Raw genomic sequence first — 13,800 nt, 5'->3', positions numbered from 1 at the left:
TCCTATAATAAATAATATTCGGTTTTGAGTCCTCAAATCTAGTGTTTGTCAGCATTCGTTCTCACTAGTAACACGATACTTGTTAATTCAAGCTCATATGCAATTAGAAATATAGATCGGGAATGTGGGTTAGAATCATTAAAATTAAAACTTGGCACAACATGGTCCGAGTAAGAATATGCTATAAATATTAAAAAACTAACTATCAAGACTAGATCTGTCAAACTATTGATTGCCCCCCAATCAATTTTTTTATTTTTTTATTTTGTTTTTATTTTTTTTTATAATTCTATTTTAAGTCTCTCAACCCATTCGCTTAATTCAACCGCTTAAATTCAGTTGAGTATCAATGCTAGTAGTATAGATATTGTTTTCATAATTCTCGCTGAATCAAATTTCGATATCGCTTAAATCTAATTATCTAATCGAATACGATCTTCACAGGTAAGAGTTAAATCTATATCCAATGTTAATAAAAAACAACTGGTTTTCTTATTCTTAATTTAAGGATTATATTTTGAAGGAATAATATAGCTCCAGTGCTGTTCTGCCTAAAAAATAAACATTTAGCAACAATCCTACACTTATAAGAACCCAAAATTCTGAATTTATATGACAAGTTGTGTGCTTTTCATTGTAAATAGGGCTTTTTAACAGCTTCCCGTCAACGTCTAAAGTAATACTGTACATATATTTTTAAATTTCAATTTAAAGTCCATTCAATAAAGAATTAAAAGTTTTACGAAGAATGTTGTTTTGAAACCGATTGGATGGTACTTAAATACCACCTGCTTGGGCTGTGTGCAGTAGCAAACAGGACAATTACAGCCTAAGGCCAAATAATGTTTGCGCGCTCCTTGGACTGTGCTGCCCACTCTCTATCTTTGGCCCATTGCCTTGAGGGGTTTTTGGGGTTCCATTTCGTTAGTTTTACATATCGTTCGTAAGTTTATTCTTAGATGGCAATCTAGGCACAACTAATTCGAGTTGGCTACCAAGTAACAATAATACGCTTATATATTCTAATAAATATCCTGCAAGGCAAAAGAAATGCGTTTTAAACAAACATTTAACTTCATTTAACTTTATACAAATAGGAAGAATTTATTAGTCGCAAAGAGGATTGAAACTACACATTATCCATACAGTCGCTTTCCTCCAATTTACCTTTCTCTGATAAAATTTTTGAAATCGATGAAAGCGTCTCAATTTTGCGTTATTCAGCTGCGGGGGAGTGCGATATATGTTAAATTATTGATACTTGTGATGATGATAACTGTGTATAATATTCTAGAAGAAGCATGTATAAATTTTTTGAATTTAACTTTTAAAACCCAAGAGATTTTCGCAAAAAACACGATTTTGATGTTGATTTTCAGGGATTGCTTGGAAACGGGTCAATTTACCGACTATCAGAAACAAACTCATTCTACGCGGGCACAAGAAGGACTAAAATTCCTAGTCTTTAGCTTTTAAAGGTTCTAAGACCGACACATACACAGATACAGACGGACAGACAGACGGACATGGCTAGCTCGACTACGTTATTGATGCTGACCAAGAATACATACACATTATGGGTACGTAAATGCTTCAATCTGCCTGTTATATACATTTATATAAGCCCTTATAAACTATTTTTAATGAGTTTGAGGCACCTTGTCGGTCTGTAAACGCACCCTCTGTATTACAGACCGACAAGAAAAAAAAAAAGATAAAAAAATATATTAATATTAATACAGTCTCATACCCGACCGATGTCTACCTCACAGGGTTCAACTCTACAGACGTTCAACAACAGTTACAAAAGAGGAATTAATATTGTTTTTAAATTCTACCACAATTTTAAACCATAAACACAGCTCACCTATTACTTTTAACAAATCAAAAATGAGTTTCAATGATATTTGAATATATAAAGAATACAACAAAATATTTTTGTCGAGACTGTTTTTACAAACGTTCTGTTCAAAAGTATGAAATTCATCAATTTAAAAATTATATAGGAAAGTCAAATTTTCATCGATTTTATGGTCGATAATTTCGATTTGCACTTAATCATGACTGTACGCACAAAGACGGTCAGCGGGACAGGTATCAGCCATTCGGCGAATCGCGTACGGCGGCTGCCAATGAAATACGGTCGGACTAGGTGACTAGGTCGACCAGCTGATCGCAGTAACAAAAAATCGAGGTTGGTTAGTCGGGAGCCTGCGAAAAACGTTTAAGAATTACTCGCTTGTCGTAGCCTGCTTTCCAATTGGTCACTCGCCGGTGTGCAAACGGCGAATGTAGGTCTAACATACAATCTACCGAGGCTTCTTTGCACAAGTTGATGGACTATATAAAACATCTAGATGAAAAACTACCATTTTCAGTACAATTAACTCAAGTATACATTTATATCTGTTATTTAAAAATAATTTTTCTTCTTCTTCTTTTTTTTTTTTTACTTCACTTGCACTTGCACATATAAATGTTAACAATTGCACTGTGCAATTTGGTACTCTTATCACTTACCAAAGCACGAAAGCTAAATACTTTTTTTTATGAATTAACTTCTTTGCTTCATTCGTGGACTCCATTTTAAATTATTGTAAGATAAAATATTGATTTTTATACCATAAACCCATTAAAAATGGGTAAAAAGGGTGTATTGTATTTGTGCAAAATGTAAATGTATGTAGCAGGCAGAAGGAAGCATCTCTTACCCCATAAAGTATATGTATTCTTGATCAGCATTAATAGCCAAGTCGATCTAGCCATGTCCGTCTGCTTGACTGTCTGTCCGTCCGTGCGTCTGTCTGTATGTATGAGCGCAAAGTCATCAGAAGAGCTAGAGACTAGAAATTTTAGATGTAGGTCCTCCTAGTGCCTACGCAGTTCGAGTTTGCTTCCGATAATCGATAACTTGTCCCGTTTTCAAGTAATCGATAAAAATCTATATCGAAATCTTGTTTTTTGGGTAATTTTGGTAAATAATAAGAGCTAGAGTCACCAAACTTAACATGTAGCTAGTATATATGTATATTTGCATTTGGTGTGGGAAGAAGAGGGTTCAGGGTATCCCCTAGTTGGGGGCTCCCGACTAGAACCTCTTACTTGTTTTTATTTATCTTTGCTACTACTAAAGCAAAAGAGCGCGTAGCGCGAGCTGAATTTGGTGTTGAAATAAGAGGGTTTAGAGTATCCCCTAGTCGGGAGTCCCGTGAATTCTGTGAATTCCCGTGAAACTTGTGAATTTTGTACACAATCCATTTACTTATAGAATTTGTATGAATAGGTCAATTATCATTGCTAGAATTTGAAACTAAGCTTACCATATGATGTATACCCTTGATCGGCTCCAGTTGTGTTTTCGCGTTGTATGGATAATAAGTTTTCTAACCATCTTCGTAAATCACTTTCAGAGTTCAACACCATTCCAAAGCCGCCTTCTCTTGATGACAGAGCTAATACAAACTTATGTTTAGTATCATATCGCTGATTAATGTTAAAACAGCTCTTCAAATAAATAACGCGTTTTGGCTCTGCATTTTGAATAAATTTTTTTTCAGTATCGTAATATTCCAACCGTGCAGCTGAATTAATTGTTTCTTTGTGCAGAACAAAAAACTTTTTTTTCATTGTTTTTAATTTTTTTTGATATTCACTTAGTATAACTCCGTTGTCGGATGAAGCCATTGTTAATTTTCGTGTCTTTAATAACTGTAAAAATTAAATATAAAAGAAGTTATTAGAAAACCATTGAAAATAGAGTAATTTGATATGTTTTATACGCTGAACCTATTGAGATTGGTAACAAGGGTGTAATGGTTTTGTTCGAATGTATGTGACATGCAGAAGTATCACCGTCCCCATAAAGTCTATATTCTTACTCTGAATCAATACTCAATTAAACCGGTTAAGAAACACTAAAATGATTAAGGAAAACGTGTAGCTAAAGTGGTTTATTGTCAAGCGCAAAGTGCAAGAATGGATATACAAACCATCAAATAAAATTCCAATTCCAATTACATTGTATGCTGTTTTCTGTCTAATATGAGTTTCGATTTTAGTTAAGTTATTGTACCCTGAACGTATTAAAAATGGGTCAGAGATGTAAAATGTATTTGTCCAAATATATGTAACAGGCAGAGGGAAGCATCTGCGACCCTATAAAACATATGTATTCTTAATCAGCATCAATAGCCGAGTTGGTCTAACCATGTCCGTCTGTCTGTCCGTCCGTGTTATTAGAGAAAACGCCTAGTTATATATATGTACATGTAAGCGCGTCTTTATTGAATGCTATCTGTGCTGAGTACATGAGTTTTAATTCGTTTTTTTTCTTGCTAAGAGTGAATTGGTGTATGGCGCTTGAGAAGAGACTGTGGCATGTAGTGTGCTCTGCTACTATTTCGAGTTCCATCGACGGAACTTTTTTTTACATTTATTTTAATCACTGCTAAAGCTAGCGAGCAGGTAGCGCGATGTAGGTAAAAGAGGGTGGAGGGTATTCCCTAGTCGGGGGCTCCTGACTAGAACATCTTGTGTTTTATTTGAATAACCCATTTTTTAGGTACCTTATATGAAGCTTTATATATCCACTTTGGTTGCCCAAAGTATCTGTTTATCATTTTGGATAATCCTTCTATCACAGAAACAGAGAAAGCAATAATAATTTGCATGGCCATTTTGTCAATATTAACAGCATAGGGGGCCTTTTGATTATCCCTATTACTGTTACCAAATAAGCCTTAAACATTTTCAAAAAGTTCTGAGTAATAAAAATTGCACACACCAACAGTCAATAAAGTAAATTAGAGAGAAAGATAGTTTTTGGGTTTAATTTCTGAGAGCTATTAAATATTTTGGTATAACGTATATGATGTTACCGCCTGTTTACTCGGTTGCTGTGCTGCAGCACCATCCTAGCATGGGTTCGTGAAGCGCAGATCTACAACCACTAACCTTCTTGAATTTACTTCGCTAGTAATTGATTGTTTTAAGAAACGAATGCATCTGACGTCTTCTACACTGATTTCAGTAACGCTTTCGACACTGTAAACCACTACCAGTCAGTGTTTTAAACTGGACCTCTTAGCCCAACTGAACCCAAAAGGTTCCTTTCAGAAATTATTTTGCTAATCGTATTCTGGTGACATCCGGTGTTCCTCAAGGTAGTCATCTTGCCGGCTACTCTTTACTGTCATCAATGATACTGTCACCTCGATACTGTCTCACTCTCGAGTATTAATGTATGCTGATGATGTGAAATTATGCTTTGCATATTAGAATATGGCATCATGCTATCTTTTACAAGCCGACATTGATGCGTTTCAGTCTTGGTGTTAAACAACCTGTTAAATTTAAAGCGTTCTAAATGTAAGTGAATGACTTTCTATAGAAGCCTTTCTCAGTTGGGTTTTTACATCCTTTATAGCTGACCGATCGAGCGTGTCAGCAGTACTTGTAATGAAGTTATTGATCTAGGTGTCATTCTTGATAATAAACTTAAATTCGACTCTCCTGTCAAGATTTTGGTCAATAAGGTCAACATTATTTTGGGTTTCATTAATCGATGGTCAAAGGAGCTTGACGATCCGTACACAACATTATACACCTTTATCGCTTCAATTTAGTCCAACTACGCCATACCAAAGACAATCTAATGTCTAAGATGAATAACGCCATACAACCAAATGCTACTATGTAGATTGATTTTTTGAAAATTGAGAACGAAAACGAAATCTGTATCATTGCGCTCTCACAGCTGAGTGAGCGAAAAATCTAAAAATAGAATGTACTCTCAGCTTCGGCTCTATGAGGGCCGTGCAAGCAATTATATTTGCATGCGTGTGAATCTACTTACATACATATCAGCAAACTGGAATGTGTTGTTATCCAATGCTCTGGTAAAGTCTCTGGCTGGCCAAAAATGTTTTATATTTTATGGGTGGAAATAACAATATTGAAAGGCTATGATTTCTTTGTGAAAATTTCTGTTAGGAGGTGGCATGCCTGACCTTTTTTTGTTTCGATATATAATCCCATTTCCAAAATATCGATTTAAAATAAGCATTTCTTAAGCATAACTCAAAAATTGTAAGCTCTAGAATCGCCAAATTTGGTCAATAGGTAGATAGCGACACTTTAATTTTTGGTAATATTCCCATCTTTTCTACGAGTATCGTAAAAAATTGCGCAGTTGATTGCAAATAAGTTTGAGGTAGTTCATATGGTAACTGAGTCATATTTTATGATTTAAAGAATTCAAGGCGTGGTGCTGAAAATCAAATAATTTTATTGACTAATAGTGGTATGGGAGAGTATAAGTTAACACAGAAAATAAATAAGCAACTTAATTGGGAACTGGTAGCGCTGACCAGGTTGCCTTTGACCAATGCGATTGCATGAGGCCAAGCTGAGCAAAATGCTGAGCGTTGCGGCATAGAATGTGGAGAGCGAGTAACAGTAATGTAATAATGTATTTGTCTGACTCACCGAGAAAAGTCTGCCGATAAATTGAGATTATTTTACTCATTGCAAAAGGTAAATTGCTTAAAATCCGGGACATTTTTATTATTTTTCGTGGATTATGCAAAAAATAAGAATAGATTATATCGCGTTTTTTTTTCAACGAAATTTATCTTCCTTACTAAAAATCTTTGCTTTCAGGATACCTGCGGAAACTCACTGACCTTTCCCAGCTATGAATAGGGGAATAGCTTGCAGGGCAGGTAATCAATGTCCCCTACCGGGTCAGTGATTTCACATCATTATCGTTCTATACACTATTATTTCACGAGCTTATATATGAAATCGGACGAAAATGCGAGTTCTGTCGACATCCGTTCGGCTTGATGAACGCATGAATCATTTTCCATATAACAATCGATGATGCACTACGAGAACACATCGGCAAGACTTGTTACGGTCCAGTTGCGGAACTTAAACTGGTCCTGACAAAGTAAATGCGACGAAGGAGTTTGTTCAACTTTGTAACCTTTTCGCAATAATATTGTTCTAGGACTTCCTAGTTATTATATGTGGTTCGTAAAAGTCTTTGCCTTTATAGTAAAACTACGATTTTTAAAATCGGAAAACTGCATAATAAGTTAACAATGGTTAAAAATGTCCCTATAATGTTTGATGAAAGGCAGTTTCACGCCTTCAACAACTAGACCTAATCAGGGAAGTCATCTCTATGAAGGGAACAATATTTATATGGACCATCTGTTTATTCGCGGTTTCCGTCAGAAACCCTAACACAAAAATAATACATTGGAATGCGTTCAACGCCGAATATGATACACATTGTTTTTACAAACCAGTAAAACAAGACCATATAACGGATGCATTTTCCAGGCAGGACGTCAACGCGTTGGAAGACGCACTACGGTCCGGTATTATTCACAATGATTTTTTCTCGAGTTCTTCGATCGAGACTAGTGAGAAACCATTGAATTGTTTCATAACCCAAATGTACTGGAAGTTGCACGTTCATGCTAAAAGTTGTTAAGTTCCTATTAAATCTTCGTTATATACGGCGAAAAGATTTTGAAAATTAGGTTTTTATAATTGACACCGACCGACGTAGTAAGCCGTAGTAAGTCCGACGTAGTAAGCCATATATTGCGAGCTGTTCGTCTTGTGCAGCATCCATCATGCTCATGTCGATGTTTTCCCCTAGACAACGTTTTGGTACCGCAAAACAAGGGTTTCAACGGGCAAATGGAAAAGTACACATCTGCACACATTTTGGGAAGTGTACATGTAATTATCAATGCAAAAAAGGGTTCAAAGATACTGTTAAAATTAATATTTTAGCTTAAATTGGTTGTTTTAATTGAGTTATTTATTTGATTAATATCAGAAGAGAAAGCAGATGGATGGGGGTGGCGGTACCTACAAAATGAAATATCCTTGATCTAATTAAGAAGGCACGAAAGTACGAAATGAAATATTCTTCATCTGATTAAGAAGGTACGAAGGTAAGGTCAAATTTAGCCTGAATGGGAGATTCCTTGAACGCGAGCTGCCGTCAAAAACATTATATCCTTACTTAACGCATACATACTCAAGCTGCTGCTGCGCTGCTACTTGCGATTGCCGAAAACTATCCCTTAGGGACTTGCTATAAGAAAAACAAGAGACTGTAGTCGGGAATACCCTGAACTCTCTTCTCTTACAACGAATTCAGCTCGCGATACGGCCCCGTTTGATTTAGCAGTAATAAAAAACAATTCAAACTAACAACACGTTTTCTTTAATAAATTTTGAGTTTTTTAACCGATCATAATCGGTTCCAGTAGATTTAAAAACCAAATAAATAACAAGTAAGAGGTTCTAGTCGGGAGCTTCCGACTAGGGGATACCCTGAACCATTTTCTTCCAACATCAAATGCATATATAAATTCTATTTTAGAATTTATATGTCAAGTTTGGTGACTCTAGCTCTTATTACTTATTAAAATTGCCCAAAAAACAAGATGTCGATATCGATTATTATCGATTGCTTGGAAACGGAGTAAGTTATCGATTATCGGAAACAAACTCGATCTGCGCGGGAACTAGAAGCATCTGCATCTAATTTCAAGTCTCTAGCTCTTATAGGTTCTGAGATCCTTGCGTTCATACATACAGACAGACGGACAGACAGACAAACGGACATGGCTAGATCGACTCGGCTATTGGTGCTGATCAAGAATATATATACTTTATGGGGTCGGAGATGCTTCCTTCTGCCTGTTACATACATTTAGATTTTGCACACATACAATATACCCTTATACCCATTTTTAATGAGATCAGGTTAGATGTAGATGCTCCTAGTTCCCGCGCATATCGAGTTTGTTTCCGATAATCAATAACTTACTCCGTTTCCAAGCAATCGATAAAAATCGATATCGACAACCTGTTTTTTTTTTTTAGCAAATTGGGTAAATAATAAGAGCTAGAGCCACCAAACATGATATGTTGCTTCTAGAATATTCTAGATATTTAAAATATCTTTCATTTCATACCTATCGCCACCTCCCCGCTACCACCGCAAAGCTATAAATCAAGTTAATAACCCAACTTTTATTGCCAACCAATTTAAACCACAATTTAAATGCAATTGACTTTTTCAGAATACACAAATATTCTATGGTACAATAAGATATACTGTAGAAAATTTCATAAAGATCGGTTAAGAAAAACCAAAGTTATATGCAACTGCGCAATTAAATGGGGCAGCAGCTTTACGAATTTCTGTATACATGTACACACACACATTCATGCGCGTCTGCTTCGCATTCTAATAGCATGGTAATTGCATCTCTTTTTTGTAATGTTATTTTAGTTCCTTTTTATCATAAGTACTTAATTGTTGGTGTGGCTGTTGAGTAGAGGCATAGCAAGTGGTGCGATCTGTCGCGAGTTCGAGCCCTGCCAAGGGAACTTTTTTTTTATTCATTTATTTGGTGTTGGAATAAGAGGGTTCAGGGTATCCCCTAGTCGGGAGCTCCCGACTAAAACCTCTTACTTGTTTTAACATATCATAGGGCCTTTAAGAGCTGGCAGCACATATTTTAGTAAGTAGACTTTTTACTATTCAGAGAACCAGAATATTTCACCCTCTTGTTTCCTTAAAATTGTACAATACTAAATCTTAAAGGTAGACGAGGTCATTCGTTTTTACTCACATATGGAAGCCATATTTATGCCCTTAGAATTTTATAAATATCGGCCTATAAACATCAATTCCATAGTGTGGGAATAAATGAAGAGAACCTGAACAAGCTTAAAGTGCGCGTGTTAAAAGTATGATAGCAACATATGGATTTAAAATTTGTTGACATATGTATGTATATGGCAGCTATATAATATAGCGGCACAACCTGGTTCCGTCATATATATTGTACATACAAAAGACGTATCTACGTTAAATTTTATGAAGATAGCTTTAAAACTGACATAGCTGTACCGGCTTTGCTGTAAATACTGAATAAATGCGAGAGATGTCTCCTCTTATGCGTTACATATTTCGTGAAAATCTTAGTAGATTATTGTGTAAGAACACAGATGCAGTGCAGATTATTTACAATCTACGAAATGATGAATGTCTGAACATGATTAAAAACATACTAGTCTAGAGATTTCAGCGAAAAGCAGACTTTCTCAAGTGGGATATCAGACCATTAATACTAGAAGATTTAGTCAGGTCAATTTTGTTTTTAAATATAATGGGAAAGTAAAGAGTTTTAATTTTTGTCATCTTTTTAATTTTTGTTTAAATCCCATTAGTTCGATGTACGAACCAAAATTTACGCACATTTTAGTCTTGGTGGGGTGAATTTGAAACCGGAAAATGAACTTTCGCTCTTACCACTTCAAGGCCGCAGTTTCCACCAAAGACCACCCCTTCTTGCGAAAAGTATCAAAATATTTTTTTGGAAGCCGATCGAACGTAAATTCGCGAATTTTTCACACTTGCGATTTTAATTTCTAAAATCGCATAATCACGTATTCATTAACTCTTTCGTAGAGTTTTGTAAATAACTTTTAACCAAAAATAATTTTACCTCGATCGTGATTACTCTTAGGTAGGTACATATATAATATAATGCAACATATGAAAAACAAAAAACTTTTCTGGAATAGATCTCATAAATCGACATGTATCCTGTGCGCTATTAGAGTAGTAGAAATACTTTTCGAGACTTTTTTTAAAATGAAAAGTGATCCAATATATGACGTAGTTAATATTTGTTTGTAATGAAAATGTGTTGTGTAGAATATAAGTCGGGTTAAAACTCTGAACTAAATTCATCAATCAATCTGGCTACTAAGTTGCGCCAAAGAGCAAAATATTTATACCTATTTTAGTCCGATCTACTTAACTTACTCGGCACCTTAAAAATGTATGAAACAAGTCAATACTGATTTAATTGCTTATACAATGCAAACAATTAAATCTTGCTTCGGTTGATATTGGGGACAACAGTTATGTACATACATACGTAAATATATTTAGATACTGCTGCATTGGCATCTAAACACACACACTCAAATATATATATATGCATATGTATACACTGAGTGCGCGAATTCACACATATGTATGTACATATATTTATGTTGTGTATACACATGAAAATAGGTGAATGTTTATCAAATACTTTGCCGTAAATAAATATACGAATGGTTGCCCATGATTTCATTAAATTGGACAAATAATAATAACAATAATTGACTAGTTAATCTTTAGGGGTGTTGCTATTAATGTTTGTATTCTTTAAGTTGACTGGTATATACACTTGAATAAATACCTGCATAGAGGAACATTTTATATATTACTAAGCATGTCTAAATTTGCCGTAACTTGCAGCACATATTGGCATATTAATTTAAATGTAATGTATGTAAATGGTTTGGATAAATCAACATCGTATATGCAGATGAACATAGTAACAAAATTACTAGATAAACACTTTTTCCACAAAACAATTAATAAGTTTTCCAACTGAAATGAATGCCTACTTATTTCCGCTATATATAAATGCAGTATACATACTCCGAATTCAATTGGCATATATTTAAGTATAAATTTAAAATGTAATATAGCTATAGTGGTGGCCCTTGCAAATTTCGGGTCTATCGGAGAATATCGAATAATCGAATGGTGAAACTATGCAAATATCGCTTGTTATTAAAATTATATACATAGAAAATTGTTTATAACAAATATTAAAGGCATTCCTGGATCTGATGTAGATTTCGGCGATCAGTTCCTCAGAGCTGCTCCTTGCATATGAATGTTGTGCAAAGTTCAAAGTTGATATTACTTTCATGAAGATTCTTTGTCAAATTGCTTGCTTGCTTAAAACTTTAAGCACGGTATCAACTCAACAAAATATTACTATAATGAAAGAGACTAATAACAGAAAAACTGAAGTGAACGGAGTCAAAAGTTTGCAGTGCCGGTGGATAGCAGATTCCGAAAAATTTGAAAAAGGTCTAAGGACAATTGAGTTGTCGTTTGAAAAGGAGTTAGAAAAGCTTGAAATGAAAAATTAAACTTATACCATACAAAAGTATCAAATATCTACAAAAATATTGTTACACTTCTGTTTGTCATTTTGCGCCCGTTTCCCGTCGGTTACTTTTGGGCCGATTTCAAACAGCTGTTCCGGTAAGATGCCATGTGTTTACGAACCCTAGATCAAATCTATATTAGTTTGGAGAATTCCACTGTTAAGTTTTTATCATCACTGCGTTTTGAGTTTGTATCCGCCACTACCAATTAATTTGAAAAAGCGTTTCTACTGTGTATCCATCCACTTTCAAATTGAACAATCTGTTTGATCTGTGTTGAAAAATAATTGAATGAATTTTACATGTGTATATAGCTGGAGTACTAAAATTTGAATTTGTTAACATATGCAATTGAGTTTGAGAATTTGCTATGAACGATGATAAACTGCTTACTAAAACTGGCATGCGTTCAAAAATACACACACACACACACACAAACACACAAATGTGTATGAATGGGCAGATCATGGGCAGATCACCTGCGGCAGCCCGTTGGGACGAACGGATAAACACTTGGCAAGCACCTGCATTTGCATATGTAGGACAGGTGGCTGATCACTTAAATAATTTTATGACCAGCGGATATTTGTGTAAAAATTAAAATCTGTAAAATATTCAAATATAAGAAATACCAAAAGGAGCGATCATATATGTTTAATAGTTTTAATAGTTTGATTCAGCTATAATATTTATCTTTGTCATATATTAATTTGACGATATAATAAGGAGACAACATTCATTCATCAAACCCAAATAATTAAATTTTCTTTTGCGCCAATGATCTGCCCATTCATACGCATTTGTGTGTGTGTGTCTGTGTGTAGAGGTCGAAAATTAGAAATCCCAAAATCTTGTCCAATTTGCATCGGGGACAGGCAGACAGCAAGTCCAAAGAATCGTAAATGCACACATACCAACGGTTAGGTACCGTTACCAACGATAACGAGCTAAATTGCAAGAATTTCGGACGACATGGCAAACCCTTTCATGATTTTATATTACTCGACCTTTCAAAAGGGTAGAAATGCCTCCGACATTTGAGAAAAATAAATTTGTGCGCATTTTTGCTTAATACGATCCCTAAACATGAGAGAGCGCAGAGAGTAAGTGCGAGCGAGATAAAAATAAGCAGCGTTGCCGTTCTATCGCACAAATATTGGGCCAGATGCCACCGATATTTTTGTGCCCAGGTGTTACGGAACTGCTTGTTTCTCAGTGGGCCGCGCCGGCTGGCTCATCGGATTCTCTGGGTGTGGTCCCATCCCTGGCCCGCATTTGGGCCGTTGACCCAAAAAAATTTGCAGCTGTGCAGATGAGCAGCAACGGTGCCCGCCTCGCAAATGTATGCGTGTGCCGAAATTCGGCACCGATGGTGTGGCTGCCCAAAAATGTCGTGGAGTTCGATTTGTTCAGCGGTTAACGGCGGGCGTGCCAGCTCGAAGTGAGCATAAAAGTTGTACATTGCATTTCTGCTAAAAAGACTCGAATTTTTTTCCTTCTGCAAATTAAGCCGGCGCATAATACAAATGACTTAACAGACAAATAAAAGTTTTGTTTTTGTGTTCTTTTTTGCCATTTAATAAATATATCGAAAGCAAACCGCTCGAGTCAAAAAAAAAAAAAAAAATATAATAAAAAATTAAAAGAGACTTAAAACTTAAGTGCGACGAGAGACGAACCAAATAAGCCAAAAATTAACGGCTCCGGCACCAAGGAGACCAGCTCGCGCACCAGTGA

General features: G+C 35.4%; 1 protein-coding gene across 3 annotated transcripts in view; it reads right to left on the bottom strand.

The window, feature by feature from the left end:
- Nucleotides 1-11,606, bottom strand: part of LOC115768661 (insulin receptor substrate 1) — a 90,011-nt gene extending 78,405 nt beyond the window's left edge. Inside the window, exons 1-2 of one of the 3 annotated variants that reach the window (XM_030713343.1) lie at nt 11,543-11,606; nt 3,321-3,708 (exon numbers count right to left, since the gene is read on the bottom strand). In XM_030713343.1, coding sequence (XP_030569203.1) covers nt 3,321-3,708; nt 11,543-11,560 — 406 coding nt within the window. In that variant the 5' untranslated portion in view covers nt 11,561-11,606. Of the gene's footprint in view, nt 1-3,320; nt 3,709-11,297; nt 11,493-11,542 lie in introns of those variants that run through there. The other 2 variants (XM_030713341.1, XM_030713342.1) reach the window with 2 other exon arrangements.
- Between the last annotated feature and the right edge of the window lie 2,194 nt (nt 11,607-13,800).

The sequence above is a fragment of the Drosophila novamexicana genome, unplaced genomic scaffold (genome assembly GCF_003285875.2).
Source record: "Drosophila novamexicana strain 15010-1031.04,08,12 unplaced genomic scaffold, DnovRS2.1 tig00001911-arrow-arrow-pilon, whole genome shotgun sequence".
Lineage (NCBI taxonomy): Eukaryota > Metazoa > Arthropoda > Insecta > Diptera > Drosophilidae > Drosophila > Drosophila novamexicana.
This window is presented reverse-complemented; position numbering and strand designations above follow the sequence as displayed.